Source organism: Trematomus bernacchii, unplaced genomic scaffold, assembly GCF_902827165.1.
Source record: "Trematomus bernacchii unplaced genomic scaffold, fTreBer1.1, whole genome shotgun sequence".
Lineage (NCBI taxonomy): Eukaryota > Metazoa > Chordata > Actinopteri > Perciformes > Nototheniidae > Trematomus > Trematomus bernacchii.
The window spans coordinates 342,681-370,536 of NW_022987827.1; the positions used below are offsets into that span (position 1 = coordinate 342,681).

Below are 27,856 nucleotides of genomic sequence, written 5' to 3' on the forward strand. Positions count from 1 at the left end.
CACACGTCACTGGCAGTAGGTCAGTAAATACCCCACTTGTGGTTCAACAACGTATCAAACAACATTGGTTTACTTTCTTATCATTTCCCTTACCTTGTTATATTGTAAGATAACATGAGAGCTTTTGTCCAATACTATATAGTGCAGTTTAACACAGTGACAGTAGGCTACTTAACACAATGTAAAAAAGCACAATACATAATATGACCATCATTAATGATAAATACAAACTCCTGAGCTTTATTTATTTAAAAAAGAAGAAGAATTGGATATCTTTTAATTACACTGTTGAGGAACCTTTGACCTAAGTGTTTCATTCATTGCATATCTTCACCGTAGTAGTGTATATGACAATACATCTTTGAATCTTGAATCAAAAATTAACATATAGGTTACTTTAATACATTATCCATATTTTATACACTTCAGGTGATTTTTGAAGAAGTGAAGCTGCAGCTTTGAGGTCACATCACTCTTTGGAGGGTATCTGAACTCTTGGTAGAGCTTGGTGTCCTTGTGTTTAAGTCTGGCCTGATGGGAAACAGACACATGGCCACATGTTGCCACCATCAAGGAGCCCAGGCCATCCATAAAGAACTCTAGAGGCAGAGACAGACATTTGCCATTTAGGAAAAAAAAGCCAACTACGATCATGGACAGCAACAACTGAAAGAGTGTGGACTTACTGCCACTTGGACTGCAAACCATCTAGACCTACCTGAGTGTGCTACCCTCTTGAGCTGAGGGTCGAATCCCACCCTCTGTACGGCATCTGTACGAGCCAGGAAGAAGTTGACCACCCCACTGACCAATGAGCATTCTGGGTAACCAGGAAGAGAGCGGTACCTCCCTCTGGACTTCCTGTACATGCAGCCACCTTCCACTTCGTCTCCTTCCTCATAGATGAGAGAGAAATAAAACTGGTCTCCTTGTACTTTACCGCCAAGCTGAAAGGAAGAGAGAGACAAGAGAACTGCTTATAATCTTACTACCTGCTCATTGTGTACCTGCTGGAATAGGCTCTTGTTAACACATTATCAATCAATCAATCACATTTTGCAAACGGTGAGAGACATGCCCCTCCATTTGCGTAATGGTGATTTCAAAAACAAAAATAACGAACCAAATAATACTTCTGTTAACCTGTTACGCACGGCCCGCCCGGTACCGGGCGGAAAAACGCGTTATTTGCAGGAAACAACGTCTAAGGAATGTTAATATTTAATAAACTATGAATGTTTTATATCCATGTAACGGGAAGAAGCTCAGCTAAATGATCTTTTTAATTTTTTTTTCCAAAAAAAACCCCACAATGCTAACACTCAGCCTCTGAATTAGCCACGAGCGAAAATATTTAACCTGAAACGGCACTCCTAACTCCCTTATTACTTATCCTAGATGCACAGCCAACCACTCATTTTTGGTGTCCTGGAGACACAGAATCTAACGGTGCCCTCCACAACACTCAGTGATAAACATTCGCGACGCTATAAACGAAAGCGTACATCATAACATGTGGAGCTAAGTAGCTAGAAACGCTAACATGGCTTACCTTGGTCAAAACTGGTCTTCAATGGCATTAAAACGATAAAACGATGCTGCAGTTAATCCATAGGTTCATCCTATGTATCTGTGCCTTCTTTGAAATTATTTCTGATAATCCATAAGCAATAAAACTGCGTTTTAGTTTCCAAATGCCAGAGCTAGAATGTAGCTCCACTCAAACCTAGATTTTCAAACGCGAAGCCCTCACCTTTTCTCTTTACAATGTGTGTATGTGTGAGCCTCCGCCTTCGATTATATTGGCTCTAACGGTCAGAAGGGTGTGTCAAACCTCAAAATCGAGCAAGGTGAGCCAGAGATAGAGAAAAAAACCATTTTCACCCAAATCACCTCAGAGGTGGAGTGGTTTTGGCTAAACCTCTCTAAACAGGTCAAATGTCACTTGTTTTGCATCAATCTTGATACAGGGTACTTATTATATGTTGTACTTTGGATTCCTAAAGCTTTTAGTCTACTAACCCATCATCCAAGGGTAGTTTTCACTATCTGTAAAAAATAAATTTTGGACGGACACTATAATTTACAGTTTTTTACTATGTAAAATCTGAATTTTCTTTAAAATAAAAAACATTTATATTGATTCTGACACTTCTACATCCAACTGACAGATGTAACCTTGCTTTGATAAAAGAAATTATTCATATAACCCTTTTAGAAGTTAAGTTGTAGTCATTTCTTTTGGGCATGTCATTTTCGAGCCTGAAACATGAAAAACAGGCTAGGTGCTTAACAGGTTAAAAAAGTGCATTACATATTATATAAAACCCCAGGTCGTGGAACATTAACTGGGTATATGTACAACATATTCATTATTATTCACTAGGGGTGTAACGGTTCACAAACATTTCGGTTCGGTACGTACCTCGGTTTTTAGGTCACGGTTCGGTACGTTTTCGGTACAGCAGAAAAAATGATCACAAAACATGAAATATTTTTTGGGGGTTTTTAATTATTATTAAACTGTGAATAATGTATTCACTCAAATAAATACAAAATATAATAAAATAAACATTAAGGTGCAGCATTTCGATGAACTGAAATAATCTGTATTTGAACGTTACTGTACTAGTACTCACAAAATATAAAATATTTGTTTTGGGTTTTTAATTATTATTAAACTGAATATTCACTCAAATAAATACAAAATATAATAAAATAAACATTAAGGTGCAGATGAACTGAAATAATCTGTACTTGAACTGTACTGTACTAGTTTGACATTAGGACTTGCTTGCTTGTCATTGTATTTTCATGTTTTTTTTAAAGAAAAATTCATTTGTCCACATTGCTTGCCGAAAGGGCAGATCTGCTGGCACTAACAATGTCTCCTGCTGTGGAGAACACCCTCTTGCTAGGGACAGAGGTAGCGCTTTGCTAACATGGCACTGAACTTTTTGCGAGGCTTAACCTGTTACCTGGTACCGGGCGGATAAACGCGTCATTTGCAGGAAACAACGTCTAAGGAATCTTAATATTTAATAAACTATGAATGTTTTATAGTCGGTTATGTAACGGGAAGAAACTCAGCTAACTGATCTTTTTCATTTTTGTTTTAAAAAAAAAACCACAATGCTAACACTCAGCCTCTGAATTAGCCAGGAGCGAAAAATGCTAACCTATCACTGCACCTAAACTCACTCATAACTCCTTTATTACTTATCCTAGATGCACAGCCAACCCATCGATTAGCATCGCCTGGAGACACAGAATCTGGGGGTGCCCACCTCAACACTCAGTGATAAACATTTGCGACGCTATAAACGAAAGCGTACATCATAACATGTGGAGCTAAGTAGCTAGAACCCATAAGCAATAAAACTGCTTTTTTGTTTCCAAATGCCAGAGCTAGAATGTAGCTCCACTCTGCTTTACATTTACATGCGCACAGCCCCCACCTTTTCTCTTCACAATGTGTGTGTGTGTGAGCCTCCCCATTCGATTCTATTGGCTCTAACGGTCAGAAAGAGGTGTCAACCATCAAAATCGAGCAAGGGGGGCCAGAGATATAGAAAAAAAACCATTTTCACCCAAATCACCTCAGAGGTGGGGTGGTTTTGGCTAAACCTCTCTAAACAGGTCAAATGTCACTTGTTTTGCATCAATCTTGATACAGGGTACTTATTATATGTTGTACTTTGGATTCCTAAAGCTTTTAGTCTACTAACCCATCATCCAAGGGTAGTTTTCACTATCTGTAAAAAATAATTTTTGGATGGACACTATAATTTACAGTTTTTTACTTTGTAAAATCTGAATTTTCTTTAAAATAAAAAACATCTATATTGATTCTGACACTCTACATCCAACTCACAGATGTAACCTTGCTTTGATAAAATAAATTATTCATATAACCCTTTTAGAAGTTAAGTTGTAGTCATTTGTTTTGGGCATGTCATTTTCGGGCCTGAAACATGAAAAACAGGCTTGGTGCTTAACAGGTTAAAGAGTCAAAGTACAGGTTTGGCAAGACGGTGAGAAGGCCCCATTTACACGGGAACGCAAACAAACCAAATTCGATATAAAAAAAGTCTTCCGTTCACACGAGACCGCTCGAAAGCGCTGAAGACGCTATAGTACATATGCCAGGCCTGTAAGTGGCGCTGTACTTCCACCACAAAATACACCAAAAGCAGCGAAGAAGACCCCCCGAGCATGGTTGCCATGGTTGCCATTCTGTTTATGCTCCGTTGTGGATTTAGCAACATGTAGTTCATGTAGTTCTACATGTCCACTTGTTGCTGATGGTTGTGGTAGAGGAGCTGTAGATTTTGCACTAACATCTGTAGCATGGTCAGTAGCAGTAGTTACTGACAGTAGCTAATGACCATGCTACAGCTGTTAGTGCAACATCTACAGCTCCTCTACCACAACCATCCGCAACAAGTGGACATGGAGAACTACATGAACTACATGTTGCTAAATCCACCGCGGAGAATAAACAGAAGGGCAACCATGCAGGGAGGTCTTCTTCGCTGCTTTTGGTGTATTTTGTGGCGCCACTTACAGGCCCGGCATATGTACTACAGCGTCTCCAGTGGTCTCGTGTGAACGGACACGTTAAATGAGCCGAATGCGTGTGAACAGAAGACTTTTTTGATAACGAGTACCATGCTACAGCAGTGAGCAGCAGAGGTGGGGAGAGGTGCGGCTATGGCTTCATCGTTATCAGGAAATTATCGTATAGGGCGTACACACGGAGCCGTTTGGCCCCCCAGAGCGTTCCGTCCGCAGATCTATCCACCTTTGGACCCGTTATCGTTTGAGGGGTCCGTTTCCGCCGTTCCGTTACGGCCTTGTGTGAACGAACGGGCTATACGAAAGAGAAAAGTAGCGGATACAACCCATTTCGTTCCCGTGTAAACAGCGCCTAAACGACTGTACTGTGAGAAACTCCAACACCAGTTCATAGCTAACGACTTTAATCCAAAGGCCTCCCCCTCCTTGAACAACCGACACCTTGCATACGAGTTGAACCAGTTGTCGCTTTTAAGAACAATAGCCGCTTTCACACCAAGTACTTAGCCGGTACTTGTCCCCGGTACTTGTTCCCCCCGAACTCTTTAGTCCCTGGAACTGTCCTAGTAGATCGCGTTCTCACCTGAATAAGTACCCGAGGGAGGATTAGACAAATGAAGCCGCATTTATCTGTGACGTTCTGTTTGTGTAAGAATGTGTGGGGACTCTAAAAATGTCCTTTTAAGGGTTGAAATAGATCCTTAAAAAATGCTAAATGGGGCTGAAATGTTTTCATGTCATAATGAACTGTTGGAGTCATCTGAACAGGAAGTGGCTTTGTGCGTAACGGAGGAACATTTAATCACGGTTAACATGCATTAACTCTCCTTCCTCTTTCAGTGAGACGGTTTGCTGAAGTGTCTTTAACAGGAAACATGGTGAGGAACATTCAGACACGAGATGAAAGGACATAGAGACGTCATTCAGAGGGACATGGACATCATTAAAAAAGCTGTTTAGTTTAGAGAACGGGAAGAAGTACACAGATCCTGAGCTTAACTAAAAGACCACATCCTTTTGTTCTTAAATACTCTATTTGAATGCAAAGTCTTGTATTGAATTTGTTATTTAAGTAAAGAAGCATCAACAGCTTGTACTTTAAATATAAAAAGTACTCAGTATGCAGAATAACTATGATGTTATACTACAGTGTTTAATATAACGTACTGACATGTTAGCCCCCGTAGCACTACAGCCTGAGTACAAACATGTGTGTCCTTAGATACTCACTTGAAGGCAAAGTATTGTATTAAAAAAATAGCAGCAACTTTAAATATAAAAAGTAGAAGCGCTCAGTATGTTACATTACAGCGTTTATTATAACATGGTAACATTTGAGCCCCGATAAGATCAGATCAGATGGAACTTTATTTCAGGCGTTTATAGTCAGAGTTAAAAACAGGTACAAAATAAAGATAAATTAGAATTGAAAAGAATAATAATAATACAAATAAAGTGATAAAGTAACTGTTGAAACAGATATCACAGTAAAAAGTGGAGCATTTTAATGAACATGTTAAATATATTTACATTTAAGTGAGCAGACGTGAGTTCAGGTTGAAGTTTAGACTGTATTGTGCAGCCTGATGGCTACGTGTGTGTGTGTGTGTGTGTGTGTGTGTGTGTGTGTGTGTGTGTGTGTGTGTGTGTGTGTGTGCGTGCGTGTGTGTGTGTGTGTGTGTGTGTGTGTGTGTGTGTGTGTGTGTGTGTGTGTTTGTGAGGGGGGGGGTCGGTGGATCAGAGTGGCAGGTAACGCTCTCTGCGGCGATTAATGTCCTACCTACGCCTGGTTAATGTTGCGTGACATAAATAAATGTTTACTTTGAGTTCTCAGCTCTATTGCTTCTGCTACAACTTAATGTGTTTTGCAGTACTCGCCATGAACTGTTACTGCTCAGGCAAATCTCACACCAGCCTCCGACATAAATCTCTTTCGATGCAGTTCTCGGTTCCATCCCAGCAAATTGGTGGTTCCAAATGCAACCAGTAAATTGGGGCAGAGAGCCGGAAGAACTGGTTGGCAATTGGGCATCGTCTCCGAAACTGGCCCTGGAACCTCTTCGATGGAAAAGGGGATGAAAGTCTCACATGCTTCACAGCTAGTAGACACAACAAGTATTTAACCCAAGCGGAGCCCTTTAGAAACGAGCCATTTCAGTCTTACCACGTCCAGTTCTGGGACCGCCTCCATCACCTTCACCAGCTCTTCGATTTTGGTCAACTTGGTAAACAGGAAGTCATCGTCCACCCACAGGAAGTACTTGGTGGTGACCTGGGAGACCGCCAGGTTCCTGCCAGCAAACCAGCCCTGATGGAGGAAAGCATTATTCATGTTTTATTGGTAATTTTAGATGTTACGCCTCTTTGAGTTGCATTAGGCTTGTTCTCACATTACAGTGTGTACACGTTTTTGTTGGGGTGTGTGTGTGTGTGCGTGTGCGTGTGCGTGTGCGTGTGTATGTGTGCGTGTGCATGTGTGCGTGTGCGTGTGCGCGTGTGCGTGTGCGTGTGCGTGTGCGTGTGCGTGTGCGTGTGCGTGTGTGTGTGTGTGTGCGTGTGCGTGTGTGTGTGTGTGTGTGTGTGTGTGCGTGTGCGTGTGCGTGTGCGTGTGCGTGTGCGTGCGCGTGTGCGTGTGCGTGTGTGTGTGTGTGTATACCTTAGCTGGAGGCATGATGAAATGCTGGATGTGAGGTCCTGTAATTTTCTCTGGTTCCATGCTGTCATCTGCAATGATGATTTCAATGTCTTTGTAGAATTCTCTGATGGTTTTCAACAACACATTGAGTTCTGGGTAGCGCAGGAACGTCTTTGTGATGATGGTGACTTGAGAGTTGATATCTGACATATAGAGAAGAAGAGTTATTTCAAGAAAAGACACATGAAGACATCATGAGATCCACTGTCCAATGATCAAGAGCATCATTTGACAAAGAAGAGAAGCAGCTCCTTCCTGCCATAAATAAATGAGTGTGTTATCCCCACGGTGAGTGAACTCCCACCTTTTCCCATGTCGTACAGGACTGGAGGTTGAGGCTGTTTGATGGTAATGGGAAACACAGCTTCATGGTCCTCAAACTGGAAGGATGCTGAGAACAGAAGCACAAACACATTTCTCTAGATTAAATACACACAGACACAAACCTGTACAAAGCATCGACAACTTTATGATTTTGCAATTCTATTTAATTACATTTGCTCTAATAGGTCTTCTGTAATTTTGTGAATTTAATTCAGGCAAAGACATTTGTTCTAAATAAAGACAGACTTTTTCTAGTTTAGTTTTAATGTCTTAGATGCATACCGAGGTCTCCGGTGTGTATGTGGTAAATAGTGCTGTTATAGGACACATCAGCCAGCAGCTCATTGAGGGCCTCCAGGCTGCTGGACTCCACCATCAGTCGGCTCTCACCATTACCTGTCACTGTTTCCACAACAGAAAAGAAAGATCATTTTAAATGGCTACGCGTTACACTACGGCTACTTTAGATGGCTCTAAAAAGACAACAGCAAAGCAAATCAGTGTAATGGAAATCCACATGTCCAATGGAGATAATATCTAAGCCAAATGCAAATATTTGAAAGACTACAGCATGATTTGATTAATAGATGACAGTAGTCCTTAGGTCAATCGTTTGTAGTAATCACTAGTATGTTTGCGCTGGTATGACTTGCTCACTGTTAGACAATGCACAGAGTTTAGCGATGATGCATTTGATCCTACTTTTAATCTGGCCCTAAAATTAAGTACATACCTTACATATCCACTATTGTCAGATATTGTTTGCTCCTTTGTTTGTCAGGTTCAGTTAGATCTTACCTTTTACCTGCACTCCTTTAGCTGGAATAGTTGTTCTCAGGACTCCTTCCGACACTTCCAAGGAGACCTAGAGTCGACACATCTCAGTAAATCTTCAATCTATTTATTTTAACCAAACTAAATAACGTTATTTATGCTGGGCATCTTATCTATATATGAGGCAGTCCAGGAAAAGAAGTCAAGATGGAGAACAAGGTGGAACGAATAGAAAATAGAGAATGCAATTCCTGAAGAAATTGCTAGTGGGAATGCTTTATGCTGAAAAGCTGATGCTGAATTGTTATGCTAAAATGTAATGTGTAAGAAGAAAGTGAAGAATTTAGATTGAAATGATACATGAACACTGGGGGCTTGAATGTGTGATGAGTGAAGAAAAGAAAGTAAAAAGGCTTGGAAAAGCAGCAGAGTATTTGAACTGCAAACTTTTTAACTAACTTGATGGCGAATGATCTGTCGCCATGGCAACGGTATTTGATGACACCCCGTAATACACTTAGATGTGTTGATTGCTGCATCGTTACCAAACCTGTGAAGTTTTGAGCCGTTTGGAGCATTTTCATAGGAGTTATAGCAATAACGTGTTTTACGGCGAGGGATGCGTTGCTATGGCAACAGCTTTTGAGGAAAACTCACTAATGACACATAGACATGTTGAGGGCTGGACCATTAACCATCATCTGAAGTCTGGTGGTGTTTTGACCATTTTCATAGGAGTTACGACAACATCGTGTTTTATGGCGAGGGATTTCCGTGGAAACGGCATTTGGTGAGATCTCAGAATACGCGTAGAGCTGTTGAGGCATGGAGAGGTGATATACAAGTGAAGATTGGGGGACAATTGGACCGTGTCCATTGGAGTTACAGCAACATCGTGTTTTATGGCGAGGGATGCGTTGCCATAGTAACACCACATTACGTAACATCAGATTTGACGTAGAGCTGTTCAGTGTTAACCATCATGTGATGTTTGGTGGCGTTCTGAGCATGTCAGTTGGAGATATGACATCATCATGTCATATCTCCAACACACAGGTGTTTATGTTTGAGCTAACCACGTTATGAAACACCTGTGCTTGAGCCCAGAGATCAAAGGTTTCCATGGTGATGTGCAGTAATCAGCGAGAGGAGAGCCTTTCCATTGTTCTGAATGAGAGATAAACCTCTTACATGTGAACGTTTTGTTGAAGAACCGTAACAGATATCGGTGAAATGTCAACGCGTGAAGCATGTCAAGGACCCTGAGCATCTGAAGTGTACTTTTTGTGTACTTTCGGGTCAATAATTTGGCCTTTTTGGCAGATTAACTAAAGGTGTGCAGCTGCTGCTGTGAGGAAAGATCAGGCTGAATTTAGAATGGGCCTTAAGGGAGACATGTTGAACGTTTTTGTCACTTCATGCCCTCAAGAGGCATTTTGCTTAATTATTTTTGCCTAATCTTTTTTTATTTTCCAACCTAAGAGAGGTCTTTCATGAAAAATGATGTCTCAGGAGTGTAGGGTTTGGGAATTATGGCAGGTTTAAAAAAAATATATGAAGGCGAATTTCAAGCTGTCCTGAGATTTCTTACACTCTAGCTGTGACATCACGCACTCTAGTTAATGTTAAAATCTGAAGAAAGCCTCTTTACCAAGGTCTGAACCATGTTTAATATTTCTAAAAGTATGAATCTGATTTAAAAGTTGTCTTACACGAATAATGTCAGAAAGATGTGTAACATTTTAAAGTTGGAATGAGGTTTCTGAGTGAAAGTATGAATGAACAGTTAGCAGTTGAAGTCGCATGAAGATTTTTCAAGTCTGAAGAGTTTCTCCATTGACTTCCATGTTAAAAATGTGATGAATTATGGGATGTATCTCTGGAATTATGAAAGTTATGAATGAGAAAAGTAATATCGATCGATTCCCGACCGAGCTGAACTTTTTGATGTTTGAACGGAGTTTCTGCGATGTTGAATGTGGGAGCAGAAGAGGCGCAAAATAACCCGGCGGAATCAAAATAATAAAGAATTTGTGCGTAGAAGAACAAGTAGTTGGAATGCTGTATCAGCATTCTCACTAAAATAGATATATACTTTTGCGTTCTCATCACACACTTCTTTTTTTAGCATTCCTTCACACAGGATTTCAGGTAGAAAAACGAGGTCAATATACTTAAAGGTCAGTTAGGCTCCATTGAAACAACAATGGAGAGCACTGACCCAACACAGAGCTTCATAGTTATAGTTACAGAAAACCACCTTTGTGTGCACTACCATTGATTTGGATGCCATTTGAGAGAATTGGCATGGACCTCATCTGGTTATTAGACCGGAGTGCACATGCTTTGTATTATTCCTCGTAGGTAATGCAATGTGATATCCCAGGGCGGTGCCGCTGCGTATTATCCCTGCCAAGAGTCTTGTGCAGGTACTGTTTCATACTATTTATGGATCCAAAAAGATATGTTGACCAACCAAGATCCTTTATTTCACGCACAATACGCAAGCTGTTTACATTACTGGGCGTTCACTCAATCTGGACTAGTGGTTACCATCCACAGACAGATGGGCTGTTGCCACAGTTTATTAAAACACTAAGGAACTTGTTTGGTCAGTTTGATCACAAAGAGATTTCGAACAATACGGGAGGTTCCCCATGATCCATGGGGTTTTCCCCAATTTGAACTGTTGTTCAGGGTATCCTGAACCTTGTTAAGGACAACTAGGAAGAGGGTCTAAGTTTCGGACCTACGAGCAAACCTCTATTCTCTTGGGCAGTTATAATGGGAGAATTTGCTTTAATTCATTAAGAGTTGGTACGATCTGATAGGGTTGGTGGAATTGAGAATACCCACCTAATGCCCTGAAGCAAGGAGGAAGGTTGCATCTGCCTCTCTTGCCAAGGCGATGAACAAGAGAAATGAGTTGGGACCGGTGTTAAAAAGCAAACAAATCAGTCCTGGTCTTTTGTAATGACCATCTCTCACTGGACCAGGAAGCAGACATTGCGTCGTTCGGCCGTACAACTGCCTATGTTATCCATCAATGACTGATTTCGCCCTTTCGTTCTGGTACGCACGTCCAAGAGGTCAATCCAGGTCTGTATGGACTATCTCAGGGTTAGTGAGGCATCGTTAGGTTATTCAAAGCTTACCCAAATCAGTTTGTCAAACTCCTGGATGGGAACGACTCCCCCTGTCTCCACTGTCTAACGAAAACCGGGCTTATCTGGCCCTCTGTGGGAAACCACTTTAGTTTTGTAGACCAATGCCCTAAACAGTTGGGTTGGGGGTTGTTTTGTCCCAGGAGGTAAAGGGGGGAGAACACCCGGTAATGTACATTAGCCGGAATCTGGCTCACCAAGAGATGAACTAGAGAACAGTGGACAAAAAAAAAGTGCAATATGGTAGCTGACCCACTGCGAAATACCTGATTGGACGCCCATTCAGCTTCTAGTTTGACAACGCTTCACTCCAGTGGCTCCACCACATAAAGAGGCCAATGCCGGATCACTTATTTGTATCTAGCTTTACAGCCACGTTGACTTAAAGGCTTAATAGGGCAAGCAAGAACCCTCACAAACAAAACAATTATACGGTAAAAATCATACTTTGACTTTTAGGTTTAAGACGGTAAGTTGAAACCCAATCAAATTGTATTCACACTTGGCAAGAAATATTGGCTTTCAAAACCCACTTGCACCATTTAGCAGTTTCAGGAGCTGTACCAGATATTTGCAGTAAGGTTTCTGCCCCTCTCCCAAAGGTTTACACCAAGATGGCTGCTGTGCAACGTAATCTATGAGAATATAATTGCAAGTAATTTGAATGCGACTAATATGACAGACCCTTGCCTTCACAAACATACAGTATTGTTATTTGTATGTTTTTTTTCTAATGTGTCATTTACATGAAGTATTGAATAATGTAATACTTTCAATGTGTTTTACATGTTTTATACATATTATACACATTATATAAACACCCAGCAGCCATCTTGTATGAACCGGCCAAACACTAGCCCAGGTTTCTCTAAAAGCTGTGGATCAGCTGAATCTGTGGGATCACACCAACCGTGTAGTTGCTTCTTTGTTCTGCATGCACTGCTAGACCTGAAATCAAAATGAAATGTGCTTTCATACTCTTCATTTACACAAGTACACTCATTCACCTCTGGCTTTGTTGACCCTTGACACATAATGCAAATATATGAGGGCGTGATCAAACCAAACCAAACATCCCCTCCGTGTCTAACTAGTTCCTGAGTCATACATCAATATTTGTTTACTGTATTTTAAACACAGCCTTCTGTTGTGTCACAATGAGAGTAATGAAAGGACATACTGTACGGTGTAGCATACCTGGGATGAAGGTGGGGGTCATAGGTCGTACTTTGAAACCCTGGATAGGGTACTGCAGGGGAGAGTTAGACGGAGCATACAGCCGTGTGGATAACACAGACTCAGTCCTGTTGGGGAGATAGGATGGTTAGTAGTGAGGATGAGGTAAAGTCAAAGTCAAAGTCAGCTTTATTGTCAATAATTCTACATGTTGTACATCCAGAAATATCGAAATATCGTTTCCTTGGGGGGCCCCCGTGCTCAGTATGAGGGTGTCTGAGGTGTTATTGTTGACCCGTACAGCTTGTGGTCTCTCTGTGAGGAAGTCCAGCAACCAGTTGCAGAGAGAGGGGCTGAGGCCCAGGTCTGTACGTTTTTGTACAAGCTGCTGGGGGATGATGGTGTTGAATGCTGAGCTGAAGTCTATGAATAGCATTCTGACATATGGGTCCTTAGTCTTAGTCTTAGTGTTAGTGTCCAAGTGTGTGAGGGCTGGGTGGAGAGCGGAGGAGATTGCATCCTCTGTGGACCGTTTAGCTCGGTAGGCAAACTGAAACGGGTCCAGCGATGGGGGGAGGGTGGATTTGATCTGCTTCATGACCAGCCTTTCGAAGCACTTCATGATGTGGAAGTTAGTGCGACGGGGCGGTAGTCGTTGAAGCCGGATGGAGATGACTTATTTGGCACTGGAATGATGGTGGTTTCCTTGAAGCACGAGGGAACAACAGCCTGGCTCAGGGAGATGTTAAAAATGTCTGTGAGGACATCTGTGAGCTCTTCCGCGCAGTCCTTCAGCACACGACCAGGAATGTTGTCAGGTCCTGCAGCCTTGCGGGAGTTAATCCTCAGCAGTGTGCTCCTCACACTGGCTGGTGAAAGACGCAAAGCCTGGTCGTCGGTGGGGGGGGTTGTTTTCTGCACAGGTGTGTTGTTCTGTGCTTCAAAGCGTACAAAGAAGCCGTTGAGGTTGTTGAGCAGGGAGGTATTACTGTCACAGGTCTGTGGCGGTAGTTTGTAGTCCGTTAGGGTCCTTATGCCCTGCCACAGGCTCCGTGAGTCCCTGCTATCTTTGAAATGTCCTGTAATTTCTCGGGTGTATTCTTGTTTTGCTTTCCTGATGCCACGGGACAGGTCAGCCCTGGCTGCTTTCAGCCCAGCTGGATCTCCAGCTCTGAAGGCGATGTTGCGGGCCTTCAGCAGCGTGTGGACCTCCCCTATCAGCCATGGCTTCTGGTTAGCCCGGATGGTGATGGCTCTGTTTTGTGTCACATCGTCAATGCACTTGGTGATGTAGCCCGTGACTGTCTCTGTGTATTCTTGTATGTCGGTGTGATGGTTGTATGTGGCTGCCTGCTTGAACATGTCCCAGTCTGTAGTGTCAAAGCAGTCTCTGAGCTGTGCTGTCCTCTGACCACACCCGAACCTGTTTTGAAACCGGTTTGGTGGCTTTTACCCTGGGTCTGTAGGCCGGTTCCAGCAGAACAGTGAGGTGGTCAGAGAGGCCGATGTGGGGGAGGGGGGATGCCTTGTATGCTCCCTTGATGTTGGTATAGACCAGGTCTAATGTGTTTTTCCCCCTGGTTGGAAAAACAACATGCTGATATATTTTAGGCAGCACAGTTTTTAAGTTAGCGTGGTTGAAGTCTCCAGCTACGATGAGTAGGCCGTCTGGGTGTGCTGTCTGTTGCTCACTGATGGCTCTGTACAGTTCACAGAGTGCCTCCTCTTTACCCTCGCTACTGGGGTTAGGCGGGAGGTAAACAGTCGCCACAAGAATCGCTGTAAGCTCCCTCGGCAGGTAAAAAGGACGGCATTTTAGAACCATAAATTCCACCAGTGGCGAGCAGTGTTTGCTAACAACAACAGTGTCTCGGCACCAAGCGTCACTGATGTACACACACACACACCGCCGCCGCGAGTCTTCTTTCCCCCATTATCTTTGTTCCTGTCTGCTCGGTAGCATGTTAGCATGTTAGCTTGTCTAGCTGAATAGCGGAGTCAGGGATGTTGTTGTGGAGCCATGTTTCCGTGAGCACGTAAACACAGCAGTCTCTCACCTTTCGCTGGGTTGATCGTAGCAGGCGTATGTTGTCTATCTTGTTATCCAGTGAGCGGACATTTGCCAGAAGTAGTGATGGAATTGCCGGCTTGTGTGGGCTAGCCTCTAGCCTAGCCCGGATACCTCCACGTTTCCCCCTCTTCTGCTTCCTCTCACATCGTCGGCGGCGTCTCCTTTCCGGGTGGGGCTCGACGCGAGACGGGTAGCAGAGGAGCTCCAGGCGGCTGAGTTCCTCTACGAGTTTAGCTTCCAAATTGAAGAAAGTTGATCTTCTTCCAAGAAGAAACTCACAGCTGTATTGTTGTCCTTTACGGTATAAGTCCAACGGAGACGACGAACATAGTGACAAACTCGACAGATCTGACGAACAAGACGAAAACACTGTTTTTTCTAGACCGCGAGGGGCCGCTGCGACTGCTCGCGCCGCCATCTAGTCTTAAAGGCTTAAAACATTGGCAGGACTTATACTTGTAATAGAGTATTCCTACACTCTGGTACTTTTACTACAAGATCTGAGTACTTCTTCCACCTCTAGTAGAGCACGCATTAAACAAGTGTTTTAAGGTTAAAGAGCGACTGAACAATAAGTCAATGGAAAGCAGCCACTCCCTACCTGGCTTTGTGTTGTTGCAACTCCTTTGCTCTGCGTTTTAACAGCTCCTCTGAATCTGGAGGCAAGAAGTCTTTGAGTTGCGCTGAACCTGGAGAACAGGTGCATGCCGTCTTTGAGGGAAGTTGATTCCTGGCTAGCAACCTGTCAAGTTAGGGGTTACATGGAAGACCTGAGGTTAACATCTGGTTTGACTTCTGTGTCATATTCCTCATCCTAATCCCCATCCCTTGATCCCTCCCTCCCTCCCTCCCTCCCTCCCTCCCTCCCTCCCTCCTTTCATGCATCCCTTAATTCATCCTCCCATCCCTTTCTCAGTGCATCCCTTCCTCCCTTCCTCCCTTCCTCCCTACAACCTTTCATCCCTCCCTTCTTGCATTATCTTCATCACTAGACCCCTTCATTCTACCTTCCCTTCCTACATCCCTTCCTTCATTGCCTTTGCATTTAGCTGAGGCTTTTATCCAAAGCGACTTACAATAAGTGCATTCGACCAAGAAGATACAAACTTGAAGAAAACAGAATCCTATAAGTACATCATGTTTCATAGAGCCAAAACATTTCAAGTGCTACTCAACTAGCTTTCGATAAGCCAGTCCTTTATTAGTAAGTGCTTTGTTAGTAATTCTATTGCTCGAAGTGGAGTGGAAAGAGATGAGTTTTCAGTCTGCTCTGGAAGATGTGTAAGCTTTCTGCTGTCCTGATGTCAATGGGGAGCTCATTCAAACCCACGTGTTTCTGCTGATGGGAACTTGGGTCCCCCTCGCAGTGCGGGTGCAGCGAGCCGTTTGGCCGATGCAGAGCGGAGTGCACGTGCTGGGGTGTACAGTTTAACCATGTCCTGGATGTAGGAAGGGCCAGATCCATTCGCAGCATGGTACGCAAGTACCAGTGTCTTGAAGTGGATTCTAGCAGTTACTGGAAGCCAGTGAAGGGAGCGGAGGAGCGGCGTGGTGTGGGAACATTTAGGAAGGTTGAAGACCAGACGAGCCGCTGCATTCTGGATGAGCTGCAGAGGTGGGATGGCACATGCAGGTAGACCAGCCAGGAGGGAGTTGCAGTAGTCTAGGCAACCCTTCCTTCCTACATCCTTTCCTTCATTCACTCTGGCATCCATCCATCCATCCCTTCCTACATCCCTTCCTTCATTCACTCTGGCATCCATCCATCCATCCCTTCCTACATCCCTTCCTTCATTCACTCTGGCATCCATCCCTCCCTTCCTACATTCCTTTCTACGAACATCCCTTTGAATTTCAACCCCTTCCTTTTTTAATCGCTCCCTTCCTACCTCCCTTTATCCATTAATCCCTTCCCTCTTTCCCCCCTTCCGTACTTCATCCCTCACTCCCTTCATCCCTCACTCCCTTCATCCCTTCCTCACTCCCTTCATCCCTCACTCCCTTCATCCCTTCCTCACTCCCTTCATCCCTCACTCCCTTCATCCCTCACTCCCTTCATCCCTCACTCCCTTCATCCCTTCCTCACTCCCTTCATCCCTCACTCCCTTCATCCCTTCCTCACTCCCTTCATCCCTCACTCCCTTCATCCCTCACTCCCTTCATCCCTCACTCCCTTCATCCTTCCTTTCTCCCTTCATCCCTCACTCCCTTCATCCCTCACTCCCTTCATCCCTTCCTCACTCCCTTCATCCCTCACTCCCTTCATCCCTTCCTCACTCCCTTCATCCCTCACTCCCTTCATCCCTTCCTTTCTCCCTTCATCCCTCACTCCCTTCATCCCTTCCTTTCTCCCTTCATCCCTCACTCCCTACATCCCTTCCTCACTCCCTTCATCCCTCACTCCCTTCATCCCTTCCTCACTCCCTACATCCCTCACTCCCTTCATCCCTTCCCTCACTCCCTTCATCCCTCACTCCCTTCATCCCTTCCTTTCTCCCTTCATCCCTCACTCCCTTCATCCTTCCTCACTCCCTTCATCCCTCACTCCCTTCATCCCTCACTCCCTTCATCCCTCACTCCCTTCATCCTTCCTTTCTCCCTTAATCCCTTCAAACCTTTACCCTTCCTTCTTTCATATCTTTCTCCCTTCATCCCTCACTCCCTTCATCCCTTCCTCACTCCCTTCATCCCTCACTCCCTTCATCCCTTCCTCACTCCCTTCATCCCTCACTCCCTTCATCCCTCACTCCCTTCATCCCTTCCTTTCTCCCTTCATCCCTCACTCCCTTCATCCCTCAACTCCCTACATCCTTCCTCACTCCCTTCATCCCTCACTCCCGTCATCCCTTCACTCACTCCCTTCAATCCCTCACTTCCCTTCATCCCTTCCTTTCTCCCTTCATCCCTCACTCCCTCATCCCTTCCTTTCTCCCTTCATCCCTCACTCCCTACATCCCTTCCTCACTCCCTTCATCCTCACTCCCTTCATCCCTTCCTCACTCCGTCCTCACATCCTCAATCCTCACTCCCTTCATATCCTTGCCTCACTCCTTCATCCCTCATTCCCTTCAATCCCTTCTTTCTCCCTTCATCCCTCACTTCAGCTCTTCATCCTTCCTTCACCTCGCGCGTTCATCCCTCACTCCCTTCATCCCTCACTCCCTTCATCCCTCACTCCCTTCATCCCTTCCTTTCTCCCTTACATCCCTTCAAACCTTTACCCTTCCTTCTTTCATATCTTTCTCCCTACATCCTTTTATCCATCTATCCTTCCCTTGCTAAATTCCTTTATCTATTGTTCTCGCCCTACATCCCTTCGACCATTTATCCCTTCCTCTCTTCCCTCACTCCCTTCCTACATTCCTTTCTACGAACATCCCTTCGAATTTCAACCCCTTCCTTTTTCATCGCTCCCTTCCTACCTCTCTTTATTCATTCATCCCTTCCCTCTTTCACCTCTTCCACCCTTCACAGACAGTAAAACCTGTAAGAGGGGGAAGTAGTTCATAATAATAATAATAATAATACGCATAATGCGTGGAAGACCTAAATTGGGACAAAGTGTCTAATCTTTTCGACATATCTAACATTAGCTGTCCAGATGCCAACCATGCATGTCTCTATTGCGATTAACAGGCGAGAACTAAATTAGTGATGTCATAGATCATGTGACAACAGGACCAGGGGTGTAGTGCTGCCGGAGCGCACCGGAACGCCGCTCTGGCACTTCAAATACTGCAGTACCAATAAGGAGCCGTACACATGCTGCAGTTTTTGCGTGGCTGTGTCTTTAGTTGAAAGCCCAGTGGCGATCTGTTCATCTGTCATATGATCATAAAATAACGCCATCGAAAATAATATGCTACATTACAGTACAAGTACTTCTGGGTCTCTGTGTGTCATTCAAGCTCGGCTGTGTGTGTGTGTGGCACGAGCGCATTTTCTGTGAGTGCGCTAGCGAGCGAGAGAGAGAGCGCACCGGTGCCGGGGATTGTTGTTGTTAGCATCTGGTTAGCTAGCTATGCTAACGGATATAAGGAGCTGTTTCCACAACATCTACTGTCAGACTGAGAGGCTCTGATAACTACAGCTCAGTGACGTAAGGACTCTGAGTGTTTAGATAGTTCACTTTAGTCTAAGTCATCTCAGTCTCAATCGATCATTACTTATACAAATAGCACTACACCCCTGAACAGGACATTGAGTCATAGTGCCAACCAATGATAACCGAAACCCAGCCTCATGTCGCCCACACACACACACGCACGCACGCACGCACGCACGCACGCACGCACGCACGCACGCACGCACGCACGCACGCACGCACGCACGCACGCACGCACGCACACACACACACACACACACACACACACACACACACACACACACACACACACAGAATTGGATACTTTACCTCTTTGTATGTTGTGAGGGAAGTGGGTTGGCTTCAGGACCTCCAACAATTCCATTTAAATACAGATATGAAAGAACACACACCAACACACACCCAAGAGTAGCAGTCTGAAGTTTTGTTACAGTACAAAGAGCCATCTGTAGAATGTAGAAACAAAAAGGTTCAGTGAGAGGAATGTATGATGCCAGTAAACAAGAAGTAGGTCAACTGTCCATGTCAGACATGACACTTGCTAACCTCACTAACCCAGACAAAACAGAACAGAACTGAGGCGCCTCATGTGACAAAAACACCAAGAAAGTGTCATCACTGGATAAAATGACATTATAGTTGACTGTAGTATAAAAGAAACCTTTATTCGTAACAGTGTTTTTCCTACGGTATAGTGCAGATTAATAATATAGTGTAATGTGAGGCTGTGAACACGGTCAGATCAGTGTTTCCATCAGAATGTGTGTGTAACTTCATGTGGCCAAGTTAAAAAAACAAGGCCTCACATTAAGAGTGTTCATGTCAAACTGAAAGGCCACCTTTAGTAGGTTCAGGTAAACTATTCTTCACAATATCTGAAGTTAATGAGGTCCGAAGTTACGATTACGAGTAAAAACTCCCCTCTCACGTGCTGGAAAACTAACAAGGTCAAGTGTCGGTCAATGTCGTGACCATGGACACCTGTAAGTCAAATCAAGTTTTATTTTTATTTATATAGCACATTTAAAAGCGATTTTTGGTCGAGCCAAAGTGCTGTACATGTAATAAAAACACATTACTACAATCACAATAAAAGACAATAAATTACAACAGATATATATAAAAATAAAAATAAAACACAAGGAAAAGTCAGGAGTCGTGCTCCGCTCTAACTAGAAGGCCAGAGAGAAGAAGTGTGTCTTTAGTGTTGATTTAAAAACCCCTAGGGTCTGGGCCGACCTCACATGGAGGGGCAGAGTGTTCCAGAGCCTAGGGCCAGCTGCTGCGAAGGCTCGGTGCCCTCAGGTTTTAAGCCTGGTCTTGGGCACTACCAGCAGCAGCTGGTCAGCAGACCTTAAAGCTCTGGCTGGGGTGTAGCGCTGGAGGAGTTCAGCTATATAGGCCGGAGCCAGCCCATTTAGGGCTTTGAAAACAAATAAAAGGATTTTAAAATCAATTCTGAGCCGAACTGGAAGCCAGTGTAGTGAGGCCAGAATAGGGGTGATGTGGTCACGCTTTTTGTGGCCAGTCAGCAAACGTGCAGCTGCGTTTTGGACTAGCTGCAGGCGTCTAATTGAGGCCTGGTCCATACCCACATACAGAGCGTTACAATAGTCCAGTCTTGAGGTAACAAAGGCGTTAATAACCCTTTCTAAGTCATTAAAGGGAAGCGTAACATGTATGTTAATATTCGGGTGGTTTACCAGCCTTCACCTCGGTCAACCAACAAGAAGGCTTTGGCTATAAAATGCAAATACAACATTTGTGTATCAATACAATCCCGGGATCTTTTGCATCGCACTCTGTCTGCCTCCAGCACTTCTTCTGAACCTGTTAGTTAATTTTAATGCTGCAGAAAATAAGCCATGAAGTTAAAAGTGTTGAGAAAGATGTCCGGGCTTCGATCTCTTCCAACAACTGGAACATGCAATAACCAGTTTTTTAAAGCTGTACACTAAATGTCATCGATTCTTATCCACACACCGCGCCCTATTAACACGGCCAAAGTGTTTCCTTACAAGTGTCCAGCAGTGGAGATCTTCGGGAAGCCTGGAGGGGAATCAAATCAATGTCCTCCATCTCCCAGGGTAACAACAATGACAGGGCTCGGAATCCTATTAGCATTGAGGGAACAAATGAGGCAGACCTCCCCAATGCTGAAAACATTTTCTATTCTCGATTCGAGAAAAATGATTTCTCCATAAACACCTCAACCCTCAGAGAGTCTCTCTCCCCTATCTCAGACATAGTCATTGAACAGGATGATGTTAGGAATCTCTTCAAACGAGTCAACATTAAGAAGGCCCCAGGCCCAGACCATATCTGTGGGCGTACACTCCAGTATTGTGCTAGCAAACTCTCTGGTGTTTTCCAGCATATCTTCCAACTGTCACTTGAGAATAGCCAAATTCCTGATATGTGGAAATCCTCAACTGTAATTCCCATCCCTAAGAAACCTCATCCTAAAGTCCTAAACGACTTCAGACCGGTGGCTTTAACGTCATTGGTAATGAAAATGTTTGAGAAGATTGTGAAAGGCCTTGTGATGTCAGTAGTAGGTGGTGAACTTGATCCTCTCCAATGTGCGTATCAGGCAGGGAGAGGCGTAGAGGATGCAAAGCTTCTAACGGTACGTCTACACAGCAGCGTTAAAAAGATCTTGGAGGTGGGCGTATCTGAAGCTTGGGGATTTTTTGCGAACAACCAATCACATGAATCTCCCTGGATATAAACTCCCCAAAACAGGCGAAAACATACCACTGTCTCTGCCACCTCCCTCCATGCCTGGCTCCTCCGGTTTATATCCCGGTAGGACTGGTCATAAAGCACCGGGCGATTCCCTACCGCTAATTTCTCCTCCATTTTTTGGAATATGAGGAAATGACCTGCGGTATGTCTCTCCCAGCATACACGCCGTTTGATTGGCTAGAGCTTGAACTGTCAGATTTGCGTACACGGGATTTGATTGGCTGACGCTTCCACCTCAGCCTCAAAAGTTGAGCATTGTTCAACTTTGAATCCTGAAAATCCTGAAAATCTCCGCTCGCCTGCCCACAATGCATTTCGGCGAAAAGTGAGGGAAAGTGACGTCACCCCATTCAAAGTGAATGGGCAGAAGCGTTTCAAGATTTTTTTAACGCTGCTGTGTGGACGGTCCGTTATACTGCACACCCTCCACAAACACCTTGAAAAGCCACAAGCCCACGCTAGGCTTTTGTTTGCTGACTTTTCTTCAGCATTGAACACAATGCAGCCGCATCTCCTGGTGGAGAGCCTGTCATGTCATTTTAAACTGCCCGGTCAACTTGTTTTATGGATTTTAAACTTTCTAACTAATAGAGAGCAGAAGGTGTCTGTCAATGGACGCCTATCAAGCTCTTCCTTAGGTTACTCCGAGACTAAGGCCAGAGCATATTGACATTTTCATCTTATGCAGATTTTATTCAAAGTGGAACCCAAATGAAGTTCCAGTGGATCCACTCAGGGAAATATCCTGTAGAAGAATAGACTAATATAAAAACAGCTGAGGCCCAAGTGATATCAAAAATAAGTTAATACTGGAAAAGGATTTACAATGTTGATTTAACATTTGATTCCCTGCTTCTTCCTGTAATATTAAAACCACCTGAATATGTTTAGAGAGCGAGGCAATAAATGCACCAAACACAATATCCATATATTTGCGCTTTGGGCACCAGGAAAAGCGCTTTATAAATGTAATGTATTATTATTATTACCAAGAACTTTAATGCTTGCAAAAGTAAGTGAGCAACACTGGAGAGTAAGGTTCAGATGCCCTGTCCTCACTGTGCAGCTCCTTCAGCGACAGGCTGCTGCACCCCCGCTGTCTCACGGAGAGATACCGCAGGTCCTTCAGCGACAGGCTGCTGCACCCCCGCTGTCTCACAGAGAGATACCGCAGGTCCTTCAGCGACAGGCTGCTGCACCCCCGCTGTCTCACGGAGAGATACCGCAGGTCCTTCCTTCCTGCAGCGGTCAGACTATACAACCAGCACAGCTGTTTTCTTCCTGTATGTTCCTGCCTGTGTACGTGACACAAGCTGCTGCTCGTAACCAATTGCCCCTTGCAGGATTAATAAAGTTGTTGATTGATTGTCCACACAGATTTTCCCTGGAAATGTACAAGACTCTGTGTATCCTTGTACTCTATGTACTCCAGGGGTGTCAAACTCAATTTCATCACGGGCCACATCAGCATTATGTTTGCACTCAAAGGGCCGGTTGTAACTTTAAGACTATATCATTAATTAATATAACTTCATAATTAACTACGTCTGAAAGCAGAAGTCTAGAGCAAATAATTGCAAGTCTCTTCAGTAAGAATGTCACAATATGATTTTAAAAGAAAAGCCACATTCTGGAAAAACATTGATTGTGACATTTTGAAAAAGAGGTGACATTTTGAAAAAAAAATCTATTTATGAGAAAAAGGCTAATTCTAAGAAAAAAGGCATATTTGGACAAAAAAAAGTCAAATTCTGAGAAAAAGTCAAATTTGAGATGCATTGTGGGACATGTCGTTTATGGGCAACGTGCTTCTGTAAAGTAGCATGTAACCGTATAATAAACATATTATATTCTTTGCAAGCTCTTGTGGGGCCACATGAAATGAAGTCGCGGGCCGGATTTGGCCCCCGGGCCTTGAGTTTGACACCCCTGATGTACTCTATGTACTGTGTATCCTTGTACATAGAGTACAAGGATACACCCCGGCAACAATTATAATATTATTATAATTTCAAGACAGTACGTTACATGTGTTGTAAAAAGATTTGTGTCAAGCACCTGTAATGCTGACAGAGTGCAGCGCCTTCACCTTCACCTTTTTGCCGCTGCTTTCAATTGAACTATTCACATCTTAAACTGCACTGTAACTTTTATTCATGTATTTTTTTCTTTTAATGTTTATTTTATTATCTTTGCTGTGATGACTGTTTTGAAATGCCATTTCCTTAATGTCTTTCATTTTTGTAAAGCACTTTGAATTGCCTTGTGTTGAAAGGTATATACATTTTTAGCCTTAAATATAGAAGTGGCAAAGGGTCAACAGGTCATGGTGGTGGGCTGTTACAGACCCCCCTCAGCTGTCAAGGACTCCTTGTCTTCACTAGCAAAACTTTTATCACAACCAGACTATAAGGAGATAGTGCTACTTGGAGATTTGAACTGGGACTGGTTAACTGCAGTATCAGAGGATTTTAAAAACCTTTGTATCTCTCTGAATGTTACTCAGATTGTTGACAGTCCTACTCGCCCTAACGTTAAGTCCCCTAATAAATCCTCCCTAATTGATCTCATTCTAACTAATGTTCCCTATAAATGTTTTGTTTTGTTTTGTAGCCTTTATTTATCCAGGTTAAAAATCCCATTGAGATCAACGATCTCTTTTACAAGGGAGACCTGCGGTACATTGAGTTACACATATAAAAACAAACAGAAAACAAAAGGACATCACAACATAATTACAGGGGTATACATTAGCATCTATTTACATTTACAGGTATCCAATAATATTTCATCCAGTCGTGCTTTAAAACGATGCAAGGGAATCAAAATGCTGAGTTTCAATATTTTTTGCATGGTGTTCCAAGCCAGAGGAGCAGCGCACATAAAAGCTTTAGCACCTAAAACAGTCCTTGCACTTGGCACATGTAATAAAAACACATCCTGTGATCTCAGGCAATAGCTACTTGCCACTCTCCGTGAGATCAAGGAGCAGATATAAGAAGGTAGTTTACCCAGCATGGCTTTGTAGATGAACATGTACCAATGACTGAGCCTCCGACCAGTTAGTGAAGGCAGACCTGCCTTGGCATACAGGGTACAGTGATGAGTAAGTGCTTTACAGTTAGTAACAAATCTCAGAGCACTGTGATAGGCGGCATACCCATCTGTGGGAGTATTTGCAAATGATGTGAGTGACCACTGTGCTGTAGCCACAATTAGGGACACTAAGGTCCAAAAGGTTAAACCCCGTATTATTATTAAGAGACACATAAAACATTTTGTGGAGCAGGGTTTTGTTCATGATCTGTTTGGGTTTGATTGGGGAAAAATCGATCTGTGTGCTGATGTTGAAACTGCATGGTCTTATTTTTATCTTGGTTTTATGGAAATTATAGATAAACATGCACCCCTACGTACTTTTAGAGTAAAGGGACGAGACAATCCTTGGTTTCCTGCTGAACTGTCCAGTCTCCTACATGAGAGAAACAAGGCCTGGGCAAAGGCTAGGAAATCAGGCTCAGAGGTTGAATGGCTGCGTTTTAGGCAGCTAAGAAATAGCTTCACTTCACATGTCAAAAGTGCTAAGTCGAAGTACTATTTGTCAGTTACTACAGAAAACCTAAATAATCCTAGGAAATGTTGGAAAGCCATAAAATCGCTATCCACCGGTGAGATCCGAAATGAGCTACCTCCGTGCATTACCACAGCATCTGGCTCTATATCGGACAGGGCTACTATGTTACATTGTTTTAATGAGCATTTTGTGTCCTGTGGCTCTCTGTTTGATTCTGTGACTAATTCTGCTACTGTGAACACCACAGTCTGTGACTCTGAACAATGTGGTCTGGAAAACACTTTCAGTTTTACTCCTTTTACTGTAAATGTTGTTCATGAAGCTTTATCTAAGTTAGATCCTAAGAAACCGGCTGGCCCGGACAACGTGGAACCTTTCTTTTTAAAGATAGCTGCAGAGTTTATTGCTCCACCTCTCACTACTCTTTTTAACCTCTCCCTCAGCACAAATGCAATTCCTAAAGTATGGAAGTCAGCATATGTCCTGCCTTTGCTGAAAGGAGGGGAGCCAACTGTTTTAAATAACTATAGGCCCATCTCTAAGTTGTCAGTTCTGGCTAAGGTTCTTGAACGCCTAGTGAGTGAACAGGTAAAGGAGTTTTTATGTAACAATGACATTCTGTCTAAACATCAGTCAGGCTTCAGAAAGCAACATAGCACCATCACTGCCACAATGAAAGTGGTGAATGACATTACAAGTATTTTAGATAATAAGCAGAGCTGTGCAGCTCTATTTATTGACCTTTCCAAAGCGTTTGATACCGTCGATCATCACATCTTAAAGCAGAGGCTACTCAGTATTGGCTTATCCAGCCATGCAGTGGGTGGTTTGTGAACTACCTCTCTGAAAGGTCCCAATGTGTTCACTTTGATGGGCTGTCTTCTGAGTGGTTGAACATTGCTAATGGTGTTCCTCAAGGTTCTGTTTCAGGTCCACTTTTATTCTCCATCTACATCAATAGTTTAGGTGGAAATGTGGATGAAGCTACTTTGCATTTTTATGCGGATGACACCGTGATGTACTGTGCAGGTCCCTCCATTAAGGAGGCTGGTGTTAAATTACAGGCTGTTTTTAACATTATTCAGACTCAGCTCTCTGAACTAAAGCTTCTTTTAAATGTTGAGAAAACCAAAGTAATGCTCTTTTCTAAAGCTAAAAAGACTCCAGAGACTGCTTTGGATATTGTGACTATGCAAGGACAAGTACTCCAAGTGGTTAGCTATTATAAATACCTTGGTATCTGGCTTGATGATTGTCTTAGTTTTAAACTTCACGTCACTAATCTGCTTAAAAAGCTGAGGGTTAGGCTAGGTTTCTTTTTCAGAAACAAGTCCTCTTTCTCTTTTGAAGCCAGGAAAAGGCTCTGTGACCTTTTGACCTGTGCTAGACTATGGTGATTTGATCTATATGAATGCACCTGCCCATTGCCTGGAAAGGTTAGATGCCGCCTATCACAGTGCTCTGAGATTTGTTACTAACTGTAAAGTACTTACTCATCACTGTACCCTGTATGCCAAGACAGGTCTGCCTTCACTAACTGGTCGGAGGCTCAGTCATTGGTACATGTTCATCTACAAAGCCATGCTGGGTAAACTACCTTCTTATATCTGCTCCTTGATCTCACGGAGAGTGGCAAGTAGCTATTGCCTGAGATCACAGGATGTGTTTTTATTACATGTGCCAAGTGCTAGGACTGTTTTAGGTACTAAAGCTTTTATGTGCGCTGCTCCTCTAGCTTGGAACACTATGCAAAAAATATTGAAACTGAGCATTTTGATTCCCTTGCATCGTTTTAAAGCACGGCTGGATGAAATATTATTGGATACCTGTAAATGTAAATAGGTTGCTAATGTATACCCCTGTACTTATGTTGTGATGTCCTTTTGTTTTCTGTTTGTTTTTATATGTGTAACTCAATGTACCGCAGGTCTCCCTTGTAAAAGAGATCGTTGATCTCAATGGGATTTTTTAACCTGGATAAATAAAGGCTACAGACAAACAATAAATAAACTTGGCTTCACCTAGATCACCTGCTTTAAATTAAATGTGACAGAAGCCTACGTCAGTATCACCAAACAGAGCGAACACATGTCACACTCCCCGGTTAAATCTCTATATTCTTCTCTTTCACGGTGGAAACACCCGGTGTGGGCATCATCACTTCTTGTCTCGTTTTAAATACATTACAGTAGTTTGACATTTATTACTAAACTATACAAGTTGACAAACATCACAATCATTATAATACATCATTACAAACACCACATTCAATAGTTATAATAGTAAATACCTGATGGTTAAACAATACTCCAGGTGTCTTCGTCTTAGCGCACTTCAGACCTGTGTTAAACCTGTCTGTGAGCTGCGTTGATGTTATCCTGTGAACCTGAGGGCTGTAACATAGTGATGAGCTGTAACAACACACACACACACACACACACACACACACACACACACACACACACACACACACACACACACACACACACAAACACGTCATTGTTTCCCCCAAGGAAGCAAGGTACGTGACCTCAGGTTTTACATGTCTCCACATCCGTGACTAAAGCAGTAATCTGCACGTCACCATAGGCAGTACAACCTGTAAGTGTCGGAAGTAGTTAAGAATAATAATATTAATAATATGGAT

General features: G+C 43.3%; 1 protein-coding gene across 1 annotated transcript; it reads right to left on the bottom strand.

The window, feature by feature from the left end:
* On the bottom strand, positions 1 to 27,599 carry LOC117499363 (beta-1,4 N-acetylgalactosaminyltransferase 2-like). The gene is made up of 12 exons (XM_034151706.1): positions 27,500 to 27,599; positions 19,197 to 19,333; positions 15,384 to 15,524; positions 12,733 to 12,839; positions 12,446 to 12,483; positions 8,396 to 8,462; positions 7,880 to 7,999; positions 7,578 to 7,664; positions 7,235 to 7,416; positions 6,743 to 6,886; positions 719 to 947; positions 1 to 599 (listed from the first exon to the last, which is right to left on the bottom strand). Exons 2-12 carry the CDS (start codon positions 19,331 to 19,333, stop codon positions 406 to 408), a joined length of 1,446 nt encoding a protein of 481 aa, XP_034007597.1. The 5' UTR covers positions 27,500 to 27,599; the 3' UTR covers positions 1 to 405.
* Positions 27,600 to 27,856: the final 257 nt, after the last annotated feature.